The sequence below is a fragment of the Theropithecus gelada genome, chromosome 5 (assembly GCF_003255815.1).
Source record: "Theropithecus gelada isolate Dixy chromosome 5, Tgel_1.0, whole genome shotgun sequence".
NCBI lineage: Eukaryota > Metazoa > Chordata > Mammalia > Primates > Cercopithecidae > Theropithecus > Theropithecus gelada.
The window spans coordinates 65,881,976-65,900,459 of record NC_037672.1 but is presented as its reverse complement, the minus strand read 5'-3'; the positions used below and the strand labels follow the sequence as shown (position 1 = coordinate 65,900,459).

Sequence of the window (18,484 nt, the reverse complement as noted above, 5' to 3'; positions counted from 1 at the left end):
CAATGTTAAACGAATACCACTAAATTGTAGTTTGGTGTCTCCCCTTTACAGGTGCCAAGCAAACCATTCTCCTGTTTACATTTTTTTTCTTCAGTTATAAATCACATTCTAGTCACACTTTCCTTCATTCATATTCTGGTCACCTTCAACCACACATATGTATGAAATCACTTCAATTTTATAATTTCTATATTTTCAAAATAAAAGTATAATCATACCATGTTCAAGGAGTAAAGACCCCAAGCAATTGTTATCCGAATATTAATCTAAATATATTTTCTGTTATACAAAATCTTCAATTGAAGATATAAACAGTATTAATAATACCTTAAATCGACAAAAGGGATTTTCTTGTGTGAATTCCACTGGCGGAATATTATTGTTGAAATACCCTTTTCCTGTTCCCCAAAAGGCCTGCAGTTGATTCCATTTTGCCAAAATAGCATCTCTCTCATCTCCCAATAGCGTTGGAGCAGAAAGAGCACTCGCAGTATTTATCAGCTGGTTGGACTGTGTAGGAGCTTGTGTAGGCTGACTGAAGAGACCACCTAATGCTAAAAAGGTACCCAAAATTAGTATTTAAAAACAAAACAAAACAAAACAAAACTTAATCCAGATCATAGGCATGGTAGGCAAAATAATGCCCCCGCCCCCCCACCCACAAAGATGCCCATATCCTAATCTACAGAACCTATAAATATGTTATCTTACATAGCAAAAAGGGCCTTTGTGGATGTGATTAAATTAAGCATGTTTAGATAGAGGGTTATCCTGGATTATCAGGAGGGACTCAATGTAATCATAAGATCCTCAAAAGTGGAAGAGTGAGCTCAGAGTCAAACAGATCTGAAGATGCTATGCTGTTGGCATATGGCAAGATGGAAGAAGGAGCCGCAAACCAAGAAATGCAGGAAGACTCTAAAAACTGGAAAATGCAAGAGAATGGATTCTCCCTTAGTGCCTCTAGAAGTAACACAGTACTGCCAAGAGCTTCATTTTAGCACAGTGAAATCCATTTCTGGACTTCTAATCTCCAGAAACTATAAAATAATAAACTTTTATTGTCTTAAGCCGCTAAGTTTGTGGTAATTTGTTATGGCAGCAATAGGAAACTAATACACTAGGCCAAACCTTATAACATTAAATTTGCTTTTCTAATAATATATTTTGAGACAGGGTCTCACTTTGTTGCCTAGGCTGGAGTGCAGTGGCCAGATCATGGCTCACTGCAGCCTCAACTTTCTGGGCTCAAGCAATCCTCCTGCTTCATCATCCTGAGTCGCTGACACTACAGGAGTGCACCAACGTGCACCTGGTTAATTTCTTAAAATTATTTTTTGTAGAGACAGGGTCTTACTATGTTTCCCATGGTGGTCTCAAAACTTCTGAGCTCAAGAGACTCTCCTGCCTCAGCCTCCCCAAGTGCTAGGATTACAGGCATGAGCAACTGTGCCCAGCCCTAATGATGTTATCCAAATTAATTCCATTACCAGAACACAAATTGGGTCCACAATATTAAACCTACACATGAAAGAAAGAAAGGAGGGAGGGAGGGAAGATGCATGAGGATGTAGGATGCATAAAGATGTAAGATTTTTTTAAATAACCATTATTACTGTTATATTTGTATAATAAATATAAATTGGGGGATACAAAGTAAGTCTAAAAATCATTGTTATATCAATACCAGCTTACTAAACATTTTCCTTTCTCTCATTATTAAAAAAATATAGTAATAACAAATGGATTAACCATCAGTTTTCTAGGCTAAAAATTTAGATGGCTGTGTAACTTTGGGCAAATCACTTAACCTCTGTGGGATACCAATTTCTCTAATGGAAAGAAGGGCCAAGTTCTCAGGGCAGATAAATATTTCCCAAAGTGTGAGATAAGTACATCATCTTTTAACAAAGGGAGGAGCGAGTCTAAGGCTCAGAGCTTAAGGCAAAGGTATCTACCTAGAATTTATTAACACTATATTTTCTTTGTACTTAATTTCAATTACCTTTTCCTTAGAGCAAATGATACTAGTTTTCCACTTATAGCAGCAATAAATTTTACTTTAAAATAAGTGTATTTAGTGTTTCAAAGTAAACTGATTTAAAGAAAATTCTTAAATAGTAATACAAATGGTATACAGATAAGGAGAAAATGTGAATACTAAAATGACCTGAGTTTTAAAACACTGTATTAGATATTATTTAAGTTCTCTTTCAGCTCTAAAAATTGAAAGTACCACAAGGTCCATGGAGTTTCTACAGGGATAGAGAGAGACTCTTTTACTCTCCAGAAAAGTATTAATTCCCAAATGAGTATATATACACATTGGCAAGAACTGGACTAGAACTCAGAACACCTGAATCCTGGTTTATTATAAGGTCACTTTCTATCCTTCAGCAAGAAATTCCCGGGCTTTATCCTCCTCAACTTTTAAATGACATGAATCAACTGTGATCTCTATACTGAGACATATGTAGTCAGCCTCTCATTTTATACTTCACACTGAATTATGACTGTACCAGTTTACTTAAAGTTCACCAGCTGTAGGGCACTGATGAACTCAAATTACAAAATTCAATACTCTTTTCAAGACCGAATAATATTAGACTTCTTATACCTTGCGACCTTCTCAGAGCCCTCTTGCTGTTGATTATTCCTTTGGCCCCCAAAGAAAATCTTCACCTTCTGCTGAATACACATCCTCCTTGAAAGCCCTTCTCCCTTAAATTTCCTGACAATACAGTCTCTCTTGGTTTTTTATATACATAAACACATTCATTCATTCACTCACCATTAATTCATACAACAAATATTTACTGAGTACCTACTAAGTGCTCAGAGCTAAATGCTAAAGATACAGTGGTAAACAAGGTAGACAAGGTGCATTAAACAAACCGAACACATCAAACAAATATTAACAATTGTGATAAGTCCTTCAGAGAAGTACAGAGGTTCTGGGAGTACTAAATAAGGGAGCTGATCAAGCCTGAGAGAGGGGTCAAGAGAAGACAGTTCCATTAGCACTTCAGTTAGGGCCTAAAGGAAGGAGCCAGCTAAGCCATGGGGTAGGGGTAAAGGCAAGCAACATCTCTGTAGAGACAGAGAGAGGAAGATGAGTGGACAAAAGCAATAAGGAGGACTAACAATAAGGTAGGAAAAAACTAGACTAGTGTCACAGAAGTTAAGGTCTCCCACTGGCCAAATGCAACTAACTGAAACATATTTATTAAAGACCATGCATTCAAAATGGTAATTTTATGAAGTATAAGATCAAATTTTTTAAAAATCCTAACTCCTTGGATACCATAAGAAATAATGAGGCCAAAAACTCATTTTTACAAAAATTGTCCATTAAAAAGAAAATTATCCTGCCTTTACTATCTAAACTGTGTATTAGCGTGATCAAGCAGTCTTGGAGGATGAAGAAAAAGTTCCTTTTACAGAAGAAATTTCAGTGTGATAGGGAGGAAATTAGAAAATCACCATTTTGCAACCCCTAATAAGATAACTGATCGAGGCAATAATCTTCAAGGAATGAAACCATTAGGTTTCATTAGTAGTAAGTAATCTAAAGTAGTAAGATAAAAATACGCTGTCACCATCTTAACCTACTGATCAATCTTAGCATCACCATAAGTGAGATAGTCTTTCAATGTGATGTGATATGATATGAAGCACACAGCACCACTTGCAAAATGTTCTTACCAAAAAAGCAGAATCAAGTCCCTAAAGCAAACTTTATTTACCACAATTATGAGAGATAAAGTTAAATAATATTACAAGGAAGCAGAAGAAAAATACAGAATGGGGGACATTTAACAAGACAACTGGAAAATTTATGAGAGAAAAAAACAGAATGAGGAATTCTCTACACTAAAAAGAACTTAAGGGACATGACAAGAAAATGAATGTATGGTCCATGTTTGGATCATGAATCATGATTCAAACAAACCAAATAAGAAAATACTTTTGAGACATAGGGAACTCTGATTATAGATGGGGTATTAGATAGCACCAAGGAATTATTGTGGGTTGGAATGAGGTACACATTTTTAAAGAGAGAAGTATAGTAAAGCATGAAATGACATGCTTGGGATTTGCTCTCCAATATGTCAGTGATTTAAAAAAAAAAAAAAGGAAAAAGGAGACAAGAACAAATGTGGCAAATTCTGACTTTTGATGACTCCAGCTGGTAGGGTTCACATCACTATTCTTTTTTTCTTTGTTAGCATTTTTCATAATTAAAGAACAGTAAGTGTTCACTGGATTTACTGAGATGATTGATGACCTTAACTTATTTGATAAAATAAAGAAACAGAAACCAGACTGGCAAATAGTTTGTGATGGGGAGGAGAGTGGTAGCTGAAGTGAATGTGAGATTACAGTAGTTTTTTTGTTGTTATTAATGTTTCAAGAAAAAATAAACTTTAGTTATTTATATGTGGATGAGAAGGTGAAGACTAGGGGAGGGAGTGCAGCTAGAATAATCAACAGCACACGCACCCTGAGAAGGCAGGAGGTTATGAGATCCCGAGTAAGGTAAAAAGAGGAAAATGCGGATAGAGGGAGAAAAAGAAATAGATTTGGTGGAGGGAAGGTGAAGGAATTGCAATAAGGAATTCTATTTTCTCTTTGTTTTGTGTTTTTTTTTTTTTTGTGAGACAGAGTCTTGCTCTGTCACCCAGGCTGGAGGTTCAGTGACATGATCTCAGCTCACTGCAACCTCTGCCTACCAGGTTTCAAGCAATTCTTGTGTCTCAGCCTCCCAAGTAACTGGGACTACAAGTGTTCACTATCATGTCTGGCTAATTTTTATATTTTTAGTGGAGATGGGTTTCACCATGTTGGCCAGGCTGGTCTCTGACCTCAGGTGATCCACCCACCTCAGCCTCCCAAAATGCTGGGATCACAGACGTGAGCCACTGTGCTCAGCCCTATTTTGTCTTTGAAGCAGCAGTCAAGGCCATCTGCTAAAAGTAAGAACAGAAAAATTTGAGATTTGAAGAGAATAAAGGTTTAAAATTACTGCTATAGAAAGCGGGAGAAAAAGCTGAAAGTAGAAATTTCACAGGATTACCAGGCAACATTGAGACCTGAGGTTGGTGATCAAGAGTTTAGAGAGATATTATCCCCTCTTCCATAACGTGTGATTTTTCTCAAGCACTATCTAGATAGACAGTTGGGCTTATAAAGGCTTGGGGTTTTTTCAGGCAAATGTGACAAAAACAAGGAAGTTTGGCATATTGGCAAGAGATACAGAAAATGGAAGGCCATGGAATCTAAGCTAGTTAGAATACTGAAGATAGAAAGAGCTAACAGAGCAGAAAGTATCAGTTGTCAAAAGATCCAACAGTCTTTTGAAGGATCCTATATAATCAATGCTTTGGCTTGGAAAGGACTTCTGGCGGTTGTCAGAAAAGCCAAATGTGACTGTTCCCCTTGATTCACAGGTGTTGCCAACTGAGATGAGTATAGCTGTGATTAGTAAAAGGGAGCTAATGAGTATGAGGAATACATGGACGGGCATCTCTATACTGAGAGATGACAAGCAGTGATCCTAACAATGCTGCTCAGTATTTTATGATCAATAACCTACTTGGCTTGGGGGTACGAGATGCTGGCATTTAAGTGTTAGTGTTTCTAAGAGTTTTGTTCTAGTATTCTCCTCTTACTCTGGAATCAGGTCTCCTAAATGACATCATCCATATTCACCACTTTAAATACTACTTATGTTCTGATGGCTTTCATAAATATATACAACTACCCAGGGGACTCCTCAAACTCATTACCCACAAACATCTGCTCTTGCTTTAGTATTCTGTATCTTAGTGAAGAGCAAGGGATCCTTTAGTTATGCCATCCAGAAGCCCAAGTTACCTTTATCCAGTCATTAGCTTTTATTGATTCTGCAAGTTAAATCTCTCTCAAATTCACATTCTGTTTTTTCTCTCCACTCTTAACTGTCACTGCCTTAATTCAGGTCTTCACTATTTCCTGCTTAGATTTTGGCAACAGCTTCAGAACCCATATCTCTGCCTCCATTCCAACCCACCTATAGTCTATCTTTGTATTTCTCTAAGAGATACTTGTAAAAATCTGATTATTTTCCTGTCCAGCTTAAATCCTATAATGGTTTAGAATTGCTTAAAGGACAGCTCCTTAGTAAAACATATAAGGCATGCTAATAATCCAATTCATATCTATTTCTCTAACTCTCACCACTGACCCTAAGGTCATTTACGCATTAAAACTGCACTGATCTAGTTACTGGTCCCAAATGCATTATACTCTGCTATAAATGATGCCATGTTATTTCCTCTGCGTGGATACCCTAGAATCTCCTTGACTATGAGCAGGGATTGTGGTCTTCAACCTTGTACACCCAATGCCTGACATATGATACATACAATAAATGGCTATTACATAACAAAATGAGTCCCTTCCATTTTTAAAACAGCACCAGATTCAAATTCCCATTTTCCTAACAAAACTAAATGGAACTACAGTTACTCATAGTTGGAGAGACTATTTTAAGAAACAAAGGAAACACTTCATTTTTGTTGTCCTTTCCTTAACCACTTAAATATTTCATCAAATTTTTTATTTTTGCAGGATTGTAGAAAAGATGAATGACTGGAATAATTGAAGAATAGTTCTGAGAATAGTATTCTATTATCTTCATCCTACTGTTAAGGCAATCCTTGAAAGTCATGTTTAATAAGTTAATAACTAATCTTCAATGACTGAGTAGGATGAATTTTAACTAGTCAATCAAGTTACTTAAGAAAAATGAAACAAAAGTAATTTTAAGAGGCATCAGATTGGAAAAGTGAAAACAGCACTAGAAGGAGTAGTTGAATTTACGTCCCTGTAAATTCAGAGGTATACAGGTAATTCACAATCTCTCACTTTCCTCTCTTCACTCATAAAATGGGGATAACAAAAGTATTATTTCACAGGGTTCTTATGAGGATAAGTTAATCTATACAGAACAACCCCTGGAACCTACTGCCACACCAGCTAGTATGGATGGTTAGTAAGGAAGCCATCAAAGACTAATAACCAGACTGTGTCTAAGGGACTTGGGAGCCAACTTGAAAAGGCTTGCCCTGGCCAAAGATGTAACAATTTAAGCATCAATAAGAACGGTAACTGCAATGGATTAAAAAATAGCAACTAGTTTAAAGGCTGCAGTTTCTGACGTTAAAAAAAAAAATTGGTAATCTTTGGAGAATGCTAGACCACCAACTGTTTATTCTGAAAACCAGTAATAAAGAGAAAGAATCAACCAAACAGATGAAGTCAAGTTTCTCCTCATAGAAGTATTTCAACAGGCCGGGCGCGGTGGCTCACGCCTGTAATCCCAGCACTTTGGGAGGCTGAGGCGGGCGGATCACAAGGTCAGGAGTTCGAGACCACGGTGAAACCCCGTCTCTACTAAAAATACAAAAAAATTAGCCGGGCGCAGTGGCGGGCGCCTGTAGTCCCAGCTACTTGGGAGGCTGAGGCAGGAGAATGGCAGGAACCCGGGAGGCGGAGCTTGCAGTGAGCCGAGATCGCGCCACTGCACTCCAGCCAGGGGAACAGAGCAAGACTCCGTCTCAAAAAAAAAAAAAAAAAAAAGAAGTATTTCAACAAACAAATGAATCCAGGTGAAATGGCACTATTTGTAACCCCCAATGAATTAATGGATCTAGGTAATGATCACCAATGGCTCAATGGCTGATCAGCCATCACCAATGGCTGATCACTCAAAAAAAAGATACTATATGTCTTCTGATAAAAAATATACGTATGAAATAGTCTTGCAAACAAACAACAAAACAACAAAATATATATATGTATGCCCCAGATCTAACCCAATCATCAAGAAATACAGAGAACAAAGGAATGTGTTAAACTATACCATAGGCGTGCAATCAGAAAAGTCTTGACTAAAAAATTCTCTAGGATAAACGATCTGTTTTCTTCAACAAATTAAAACATAAAAAAGAGAGGCCGGGCGCAGTGGCACACGCCTGTAATCCCAGCACTTTGGAAGGCCAAGGTGGGGAGATTGCGAGATCAGGAGTTCAGGACCAGCCTGGCCAATATGGTGAAACTCCATCTCTACTAAAAATACAAAAATTAGCTGGGCCTGTAGTCCCAGATACTCAGGAGGTTGAGGCAGAAGAATTGCTTGAACATGGGAGGTAGAGGTTGCAGTGAGCTGAGATCGTGCCACTGCACTCCAGCCTGGGCAACAGAGCGAGAATCTGTCTCCAAAAATAAAAATAAATTAAAAAGAGAGATAAAAGAAGAGCCTATAGAGATTTAAGACAGGCAAAACTAAATGCTGTTTACATACTTGAATGACAACACTATAAAGTAAGGAAATGATCACCATAAAAGCCAAGACTGCAGGTCCTCTGATGGGGAAGCGAATGGGAGGGAAACGTGGTAGGCTTCTGAACTAGCTGGCCAGGGACCATCTCCTGACATAGGCAGTGGTTACAAGGCTGTTAATCTTTGTAAACTTATATATAATTTACTAAGCTGTACTTTTGTGCAGTTTCTCTATTTGTTATTTTTAACAACAAAAATTTAAATGGAATGATCCTACACACAGGAACCTTATAATTCTAACTGTGCCAATCAGTGTTCTCCCCAGCTGCTATCATATATAAACATGAAAAGCAACATTCCAAATCTTTTGGAACATATGAATAATTCTTATAAAAAGTCCACTAAAGTATTTTGAATGCACCCAATAATGTCAGCTAGCATCGTCACGGTTTTTTATTTGAAGCTGAAAACCTCATACTTACTAGTTTGCTGCTGCTGCTGTTGTGTATTAAATCCTCCAAATCCCAGTCCAGTTCCCAAACCGGTACCTAAACCAGTACTAGTTCCCGTTGTTGTGCCAAAACCAGTACCAAATCCAAAACCTTTGTTCTGAGTACCACCGAAGAGTCCTTTGAATGAAAAATTGGAACTTCGTAAGTTAAAAAAAAAAAAACAAAAAACGACTTCTACTTCATTTACTTCTACAAATGACTTAAGGTGGCCTCTTACCAGTAGTGCCTGTGTTAGTGGGGGCAGAAAAGCTGAATGCAGAACCTGCAGTTGTAGATGTTGTCCCAAATCCTCCAAACCCACCTAATTAAAAAAGAACAAAAATAGAAAGGAAGAATCTTTTGTATATATAAAGGCAACTTTTAAAAATTATAAGTAATTGCTACATATAAAATCAAAATATATTGATCTAATTTTTCCTTTCTCTACTTTCAAGATCAATTTTTTAGAAAACTATACTACCAATCGAGAAGTCAAAATGTTACAAGAAATGAACTAAGCATTTAAAATAGAAATATCACAACGTAATATATACCCTTCAATTAAAGGGGTGGTTAACAGTTACAGATGAGAAAACACATTAAGCCTATCGCCATAATTCTAAAACGACTATGTATGTACTTTTAGAGGATGTGTTGCAAATTCATATGTCTAAACAGTAAAAACTAAAGTAGACTATGTGTTTACTGACAGGTGGAACTGTTTAAAATGAATAGTTTTTTAGATCAGCAGTTCCTAAATTCCAGCAGATACAAGAAAGGTAGTTTAGTAGTGTCACATATTCCCATTTTTTACCCCAAGAGAAACAGGAAATCTGGATTTTCCATGTAAAATGTATGGGTTTTTAAACCCTAATTCAACTACTTTTTTTTTTTTGCAAGGAATTCAAATGTTTTGAAAATAGCGTGCCAAACATATCACATTAGCAGACTCGTTGCCAGTTTGCAACCTTGGTTTTGGTGAATTTATGTCAAGATTAACTTATATTTCTACTTAGTCTCTGTCAAGACTAAGTAACTTTTCAAAGGAAGCACACCAATACACTTACCTCCATACAACAAGAATGTGTTTCTTGAAGGAAGAGATTTGATAGATAAATGGAATGCTAGCCAATCTAAAATTGTTTTGTTATTTTTGCAACTTATTGTCAGTCTTCAGCTGATTACCAAGGGTATCAAAAAGCCTTTCAAGACAAATGTTTGAACCATTAGTGTCGAATTATATTGCAGGTTTTTTGGAATCTACCTTCAATTTTATTTATTTCTAGTATACAACACAGATTCATCAATATTGCAATACAGAAAATACAAGAAAAAAATGTAACCATTTTATATTAATCACCTCATTCTGATTTGGAAAACTACTCAAGTAAGCTGCATGTTGCATGCAGGCACAACTAAATATTCTATTTACTTGTAGGTTCTACTGCAGTACTGCAAACTGTAAACATTTTCATAAAAATCACCTAAAGTACTAAGCACTGTTGTAATCTCTTTTCGTTACTTTTCACTTCCACAGAATAACTATGATATAATCTGAATTGGCTACACAATAAACACTAGTCAGTTTCTCATCATGCTCCACATCATCAAAAATGTTTTAGTAATAGCAGGTCTACAAGTATACAAAATAAAAAGTAAACAAGAACTTTTATCAGCCCTCTGCTGAAGGTTAACACATACAAAAGTAGTTAAAACATGTTACATTATCGTAACTCAAAACTTAACAGTGATAACTCCAAATGAACATGAAATCAAGCAAATACCAACAAGTTTATTTACTGTTGTTGAATTATGAGCTGGGTGGTTTTATTCGGAAACACAAATTTCAAAGTAAGATTTCTGTTTTACCCAGTGCCAATTTTAAGCAAACATGGAAAAGCAAACACACCAAAGGACAGTGATATGTGATCACTTCGAATACATCTTAATTAAAATGGATCATCTCATCTTTGAAGTTTTCAAATATTCTTCTGTTTTCAACTCAGATGCTAGGGTGATAATCACATTGCAGTAACAAGTGAATGAATAAAATACCAAACTTCCCAAGTAAGGTTTAGGGAGTAAATAATGTTTATCAAATGCATATAATTGGCACGGGCATAAGAGGCATAATGTAAGAGACTATGGACGATAAATTCATATACGAGCAGCTCTTTTCCTACAGTGTCACTATGTAAAGTACACATAAACCTATTTTAAATGCATACATAATATCATTATTGCGTCTTGCAAAATTTTTTAATGAGCTTCAAACAACCCACATGCATAAGAAAATCTTCATAATTATCTTTTTGAATGCAAAGACGTCTAGCCTACCTTTTAGAATTCGGGGCTATATGCCATAAAATTAAACTGCTCTCTTTGAGCTTTTCCCAAAATTCCAGAAAAGAATTGGGGATTCTTTCTATAATTACACATCTTATAGAAATTACGCATCTTATAGTAACCTAATCTGCTGAGTTGACCAAAGAAATACATTATTATCATTATAACACAAGTTAAAAAACAAAACAGGTTACTGCTGTTCGTATAAGACTTGTTTCTCTTTGGAAACAGAAGGACAATAAAATGAAATCTCAATGAAAGATGCAGAAAAAATGAAAAATGACTGCAGGAGTCCAAGAATCCCAGGATGGGCTTGACTGGTGGTGAGTTTATACTTTGGAAGTCTTATCTAATAATTTAAAAGATATATTCTATTCAAAATTATAATCCAAATGCTTATCATTTGGAAAATAAGTGCACATTTAATAAAGGAACACAACTTGCAAAACTTTCCTAAACCACATCTTTTAAGGTACTAAAAACTTGATATAAATGTTTTTGATCTGAGATCAGGAAACAAATTTCCTTTCCTTATTAAACAAGTAACAGTTCCTTCCCAAACTCCAGGAATCACAATATTCTTGGACTCCAGCTCCCAACACTCGTTACACATACAACCCGCAGTATCTACCTGCACTTGCCAGACTGTTACCAAAATTGAACGGAGTCGCCGAGGTAGTAGAAACACCGAAATTCCCAATATTAAAGTTCACTGCAGGATTAGCAGTTAATCCGAAACCCCCAAAATTAAACCCACTGGCGGTGGAGTTGGCAGTCTCAAGCCCACCAAATCCTGATAGGCGTGTAGGCAAAGAAACAAAATTTTAAAAAGGGGGAGAGGGAAAAAGAAAAGAAAGCAAGGTAAGGATTACAAGAATCAGCAGGAGGTTTCACAGAAGTGAACAAACCTGGTTTTGCTCCAAACAGTTTAAGAAAGCAGAGTGGGGGTGGGGTGGGGCAGATGGAAGAAGCACGACGGTTAAGCCCCACAGCGAGGACCACAAGGGGCCGGGGGCTGGAACTAAGGGAGTCAATGGGCAGTGCCGGTGGATCCCCAGCCCTATCCTCGCTGGCAGCGGGAATCACGCAAGCGTTCCCGCCTATCCGGGAGGCTGAGGTGCAGAAGGGAGGGAGGGAGGCTCTCGGGCAAGGTGACAGGGGAGCAACCTCCAATTTCTCTGAGTAGAACTCCCCGGTGGCGGGAAGCGAACCGCTGAAGCCAGGGCCCTGTGGAAACTCACGCGCGGCGCGCGAGCTTCTAGTGGGACCTCGAGTACCCCCGCGGCCTCCTCGGGAGCCGCCTCGGCCCACTTTGCGGCCGCCCGCCCTTTCCCAATGCCTCTAAAGTCTCCGCGTCGGCGGGAGATCCCAGGATACCCAGATCGGAGAGTCTCGGACAGAGGGGGCAGACCAGACCCTTCCCCTCCTTCCCAGGTGAAGGTCCAGGGGGATCACTCACCCGCGGGGGCCGCGGTGGCTGCAGCGGTACCGGAGGTGCCCGAGGGAGCCCCAAAATTGAAGGCCATGTCGCGAGAGCAGGAGACCAAGGAGATTACTCCCGCGACGCGCAGCGCGCTCCTCTTCTCAGTCCGGCCGGGAAACCGCCAGTCAGATCACCGAGTTCCGCCTCCTTTCTGGTCTAGCCTAAAAGGCCGGAAGGCGCCAAGGGCGTAGGAGCCGGGTGGTTGTGAGGGAACGCCCCCAGCCGGCTCACTTCCGGTGGGGTTCACAAGATGTGGGGCATCACTGTTAAGGTAAAATGCTGGGACGCTGGCGAGGGTGTGCCTCCTGGGAGTCCTTTAAAAACTGCCGTAGGGAGGTTCTTTGGGAAAGATGTGCAGAGGCTGAAGTTGTTACTGTAGGGATACGCGGTAGACAGCTAGAATTTGCATGTGGTAGGGTTGAAGTTGCTGCCCCATCAAAGAGTGGACCTGGGAGGTCGGGCAGCTGGGCTGGGTTTGAGAACCCACCACCACCCACGAGGAGATGGTATTTGAACCCAGTGCTGAAGGATGAGTAGGCGGAGCAGAAGAAGTAAAGAGGGTGCACGTTGGAAGAAATGAAAGAGAATGGAACTGTAGCAAACACGTTGCGTTTACTCTGTGCCAGGCACTCTTCTAGACATTTTACATAATTTAATTCTCAGCTATCTTGTGAGGTTGGTTCCTGCTATCTCCAGTTTATAAAAGAGGAAACAGGTACCAGAGGGTCAGGCTGTGTCCAGAGTCAGTACTCCTAACCACAGCTCTAAGGAGCACTGAAAAAGAGGGGAAGAGTGGTCCCCCTCCATCTTACTTGTAATATTATTTAATCCTCAGAATAACTCAATAGAGGAGATTCTGTAACTATATTTTGCAGGTGAGATGAGAGGATTGAGGTTTGGAGTTGTTAAGCAGCTTGCCCAAAGTCACCTTGCAAGTAGGTTCTGGAGTCTAGTTTTGAACTCATGTTTCTCCACTCCAGAGTCCCAATTTGTAAAAATTACCATTATATTATATTGCCTTGTAAATTATGGTAAGGATTTCAGACTATTTCTTGAGGGTAATGGGAAACCTTTAAGGGGTTTTAGGCAGAGGACTAGTATGACTAGAATTTTATTTTTAGAAGATCCCTCTGGCTGCCATGAGGAGAATGGATTGGAAGGAGCCAGCATGCCTCAGGAAGGTAGAGCTTTTAGGAGTCTGTTGTAGTTGCACAGGTAAGAGATGATGATGACTTGGATTATATCTGGCAGTGGAATTATGAGAATAAATTTGAGAGATACTTAAGAAATAGCATATATAAGACTTGTAGTATTTGGACATGGGGAGTAAGGATTCAAGGACAACTTCCTGCTTTCTGGCTTGGGCAAGTTGGTGAATGGTGACCAGTGTCTGAGTCCTGCAAACTAAGTATGCTTTCATACCCAATGCACTGCCTTCTTTCACTGTTTGTCACAGATAATTTATCAGTCTAATTTTTACTCACAATAATATATATTCCATAAATGCAAGAACCGTGTCCCTCTTGTTCCATGCCCTGCACAAGTGTCTGGCATATAACAGGGGGAAATAAATAATGAATGAATGACAGATAGGTGGAAACCAGATCTTGAAAGACCTTCCTTAGCATGTTAAGGAGCTTTGATTTACCACCAGCTTGTCCAGCCTGCAGCCCACAGGCCACATGTGGCTCATGGCTCAGGATGGCTTTGAATGCAGCCCAACACAAATTCATAAACTGTATTGAAACGTTGTGAGGTTTTTTGGCGATTTTTTTAAAGCTCATCAGCTATTGTTAGTGTTAGTGTATTTTATGTGTGGCCCAAGGCAATTCTTCCAGTGTGGCCCGGGGAAGCCAAAACATTGGGCACCCCTGAGTTAGCACATAGTCTAATGGTTAAGTACTTAGCTTACCTTAAAAAAACAAACAACCCCCCAATCTAGCAGAAAGAAAAACCAAAGATTAATTTATGGAATCTGCCAGAAGCTCAGAAATTGGAGATATCCTGTATCTTCATCAGTTGGGGTAAAGGGAAGATAAAATGAGAGGAACTGGTTGAAAGTCTATTTAAGAAGCAGTTAGAGCTCCCAGAATCCTCTTCTGACCTTGTGCAGCCAAGTGAATGCTTCTTCCCCACTCTAGAAAAATAATGGAGGATTCTTCTCTACAGTGATTAAAATAGTATTATTTGCCAGGCAGCAGTCTATAGTCACATCTACTCGGACAGCTGATGTGGGAGGATTGCTTGAGCCCAGGAGTTCAGCCAGCCTGGGCAACACGGTGGGGACTCTCCCCTGCCCCCCGCCAATGTCAAAAAAATAAAATAGTAGTGTCTCTGGACTTGGGGGCACCAGACATTATTGAGAGTGGGTAGTGCCCTACTGAATGCTGGAAGACTGAGTGGAAATGCATGCCTATACACCTTCCCCTACTGCTCCCAGAGCATTGGCAGCCAACCCTTTACCCTCCAGGAAGGTATAGGAGAATCTTCTATGGGTGAAATGACCAGTATCAGAGAAAAGACAGTCATCTGACATCAGAAATCTCTAAATAAATGATTTAGCCACATCACATTATAGCAGTGGTCCTCAACTGGTGCCAATTTTGACTTCTACTCCTCCCACCCCCTGGCACATGTGGCAGTGTCTACAGACAGTTTTGGTTGTTGCAACCAAACTTTTAATTTAAAAGTTTCATTCTCCTTGCAGTTAGTTTCCTCCAAGCTGCTTTTGCTGCGCTATTTGTTTTGATCTCTATACTTTGTGTTAAAGACTTTCCTCAGCTTGGTAATCCTTGCTGGTCTACTCATATTTAAGAGTGGAAGATCCTACAGGCATCTATTGGGTAGAAGTTAAAGATGCTGCAAAATATTCTAGGACAGACTCCCTTCCTCCCCAAACAAAAAATTATCTGGCCCCAAATATCACTTTTACAGAGTTTGAGAAATCCTGCTTTATAATAAAGCTCACACTTCGCAAGCCTCGCCAAGACACACAGAACTTCCATTCAGCTTTTAAGTTCCACTCTTAAATATGAGTAGACCAGCAAGGATTACCAAGCTGAGGAAAGGCTTTAACACAAAGTATAGAGATCAAAACAAATAGCGCAGCAAAAGCAGCTTGGAAGAAACTAACTGCAAGGAGAATGAAACTTTTAAAAAGTGTCCACAGAGAGATAGCAAGAGATATTGTAACCATGAAATAATATCAGGATGTTATTATTTTCAAAGAAAGGTATTCTTAGCAGAACAAAAGAGAGCTGTAGGAATTTTAAAGCTATTACCGGAAATGAAAAACCCAGTAGAAGTGTTGGAAGATAAAGGTGAAGAAATCTCTCAGAAAGTAAAACAAAAAGACCAAGGATGGAAAATTGAAGAAAAAATAAAACTAAAGGACTAGTTCAAAAAGTTGTCTATCACACACACTGTTATATTATGCACATCAGAAAGAGTATACAGAAAAATCTGTCCTTTAAAGTCTTTCAAGATTATTCCTATTATTCCTGTTATTCGTTCATTCAGAGTTTATTGAGTCCTACTATGTACTTGGCACTATTCTGAGCGCTAAACAGAAAAGGTATGGTTTGTGCCTTTGAGAACTTACTGTTGAGTGAGGGAAAACCAGATATTAAGTTAATAGTACACTTGTGGGCCAAGTGCAGTGGCTCATACTTGTAATCCCACCACTTTGGGGGGCCAGGGCAGGAGGGTCGCTGAGCTGGGGAGATTGAGACCAGCCTGGGCAATATAGAGAGACCCCATCTCTACAAAAAAAAAATAGACCAAATTAGCCAGATGTGGCAGATGCCTGAAGCCCCAGAGGTTGATGCTGCAGTGAGCAGAGATCACGCCACTGCACTCCAGCTTGGGTGACGGAGTGAGACATCTCAAAAAGAAAATAGTGTACTTGTGACTATTCAAGAATGCAGCACAGATGAGAAAATTATTAAATAATTCAAGAAAATTTATCATAATTGAAAGACATTGTTGGTTTGAAAATGGTTCACCAAATGCTCATTACAATTAATGAAAATAGACTTACACTAAGGCACATTCCAAAATAACAGAACCATGATGGCAAAGAAGTTTCCAGAGAATAAAAGAGGTCACACACAAAAAAACAGGAATCAAAATGGCATCAGACTTCTCAATGGTAACACTAGCTAGAAGGCAGTCAAGAAATGCCTTTGAATTTCTGAATACAAATTGTTTCCAGCTACAATTCTATTCCCAGCCAAGTTGTAGATCAGCTGTGAAGGGAGACTAACAGCATTTTTAGACAAAAAAAAAAAAAAAAACTTTAAGAAAATAAAAGACCTCCTATTTTTTAGGCAGTTAGTTACCAGAGGATGATTGCCACCAAGATGGAGCCAAGGCTGAAAGAGGAAGACATTCGGAGCTCCAGCACAGATGGCAGGAATCCCCAGGATGACTTGGAGAATAACCAGTCCAGACTATAGCAAGTCTGGTTCTGGGGAAGGCTACTTCAAAAGGATGAGCAATTTGAGAGAGATTTAGACAATCAGCAACAAGGTTGGGGTCGAATTGGTGATAAATACATGAAAACTAAGCCAGTGGGACAATTAAACAATATTAGATGAGAAAGGAAAAGTGTTGAAAGGTTACTACATGGCTCAATTGTGCAGTTTCCACATAATCCCAATAATGTGAATTGAATATTGAGCTGTACGAAATTATGGCATAACTATACTGGAAAGATGGGGGAATGAAAAGAATATTTGTGTGCATAGAAAAGAGCTAAACCCTCATGCACCATGGTGGGGAGTCAGTGGGTAACACTGAAACAAAATTCACCAAGCAGCGTATCATCTAGAGACGGGGTAAAATAAAAAAACCAATTTAAAAAAGGCTAAAACAGGTGTCTGCAAGCACTCTGAGAGTAGTGTCTGCTTTTCCTATTTTTTTAAAAAATAACAATTGTAGAATTGTTTGATTGTTAAATCTATGTGCTTATATGTATAACTTTAATAAAAATGAAAACAAACAATAACAAAAAGGCTTTGTACTTATCAAAATTACTAATGTTGTTTGACCCAGCAATACTACTTCTATCTTATAAATGATTTGGCAAAATAATGGAATACAAGATAATTCATTACAACACTATCTATAATAATGATTGGAAACAAACCAGGGTTTGGTTAAATAAATTGTTGCTTTTATACAAAGGAATACTATTCCGCTATGAGCTAGGAACAAAAAAGCCCTTTGTGTACTGAAAAGAAAGACCTCAAAGATAAATTACATGTGGAATGTTCATCCTTGGAGTTGAAAAAAAAATTACATGAAAAATGCACAATTCAGAACACTGTATGTATGCTACAATTTGGGTTTTTAAAAAAGGGCTAGAATATATAAATACACATGATTTGTACAAAATATTCCTGGAAAAATACGTTTGAAAAACCAAATAATATTGGTTGCATCTAGAAAGATGTATTGGGTGGCTAGGAAATGGGTGGAGGAAGACTTTTACCCTAAACCCGTTTTATGCATTCTGAAAATGTAAAAGGGTTACTTATTTAAAAAACTAAGTAATGCTGGCTAATATGGTGAAACCCCATCTCTACTAAAAAAACAAAAAATTAGCCAGGCATGGTGGCATGCGCCTGTAGTCCCAGCTACTTGGGAGGCTGAGGTAGGAGAATCGCTTGAACTCGGGAGGCAGAGGTTGCAGTGAGCCGAGATCGTGCTGCTGCAGCCTGATGACTGACTCCGTCTCAAAAAACAAAACACACACACACAAAACCTAAGTAACGCTAATAGAGATTATTGCAGGAGTCCTAGTGAGAGTGCAGATATGCAGGTGAGGACAGCAGGA

General features: G+C 38.8%; 1 protein-coding gene across 3 annotated transcripts in view; it reads right to left on the bottom strand.

Moving 5' to 3' along the window:
- The window catches only part of NUP54 (nucleoporin 54), a 33,016-nt gene extending 20,187 nt beyond the window's left edge, over nt 1-12,829 (bottom strand). Inside the window, exons 1-5 of one of the 3 annotated variants that reach the window (XM_025384576.1) lie at nt 12,622-12,732; nt 11,794-11,955; nt 9,055-9,138; nt 8,808-8,954; nt 328-554 (exon numbers count right to left, since the gene is read on the bottom strand). In XM_025384576.1, coding sequence (XP_025240361.1) covers nt 328-554; nt 8,808-8,954; nt 9,055-9,138; nt 11,794-11,955; nt 12,622-12,688 — 687 coding nt within the window. In that variant the 5' untranslated portion in view covers nt 12,689-12,732. Of the gene's footprint in view, nt 1-327; nt 555-8,807; nt 8,955-9,054; nt 9,139-11,793; nt 11,956-12,621 lie in introns of all 3 variants that reach the window. The other 2 variants (XM_025384577.1, XM_025384578.1) reach the window with 2 other exon arrangements.
- Between the last annotated feature and the right edge of the window lie 5,655 nt (nt 12,830-18,484).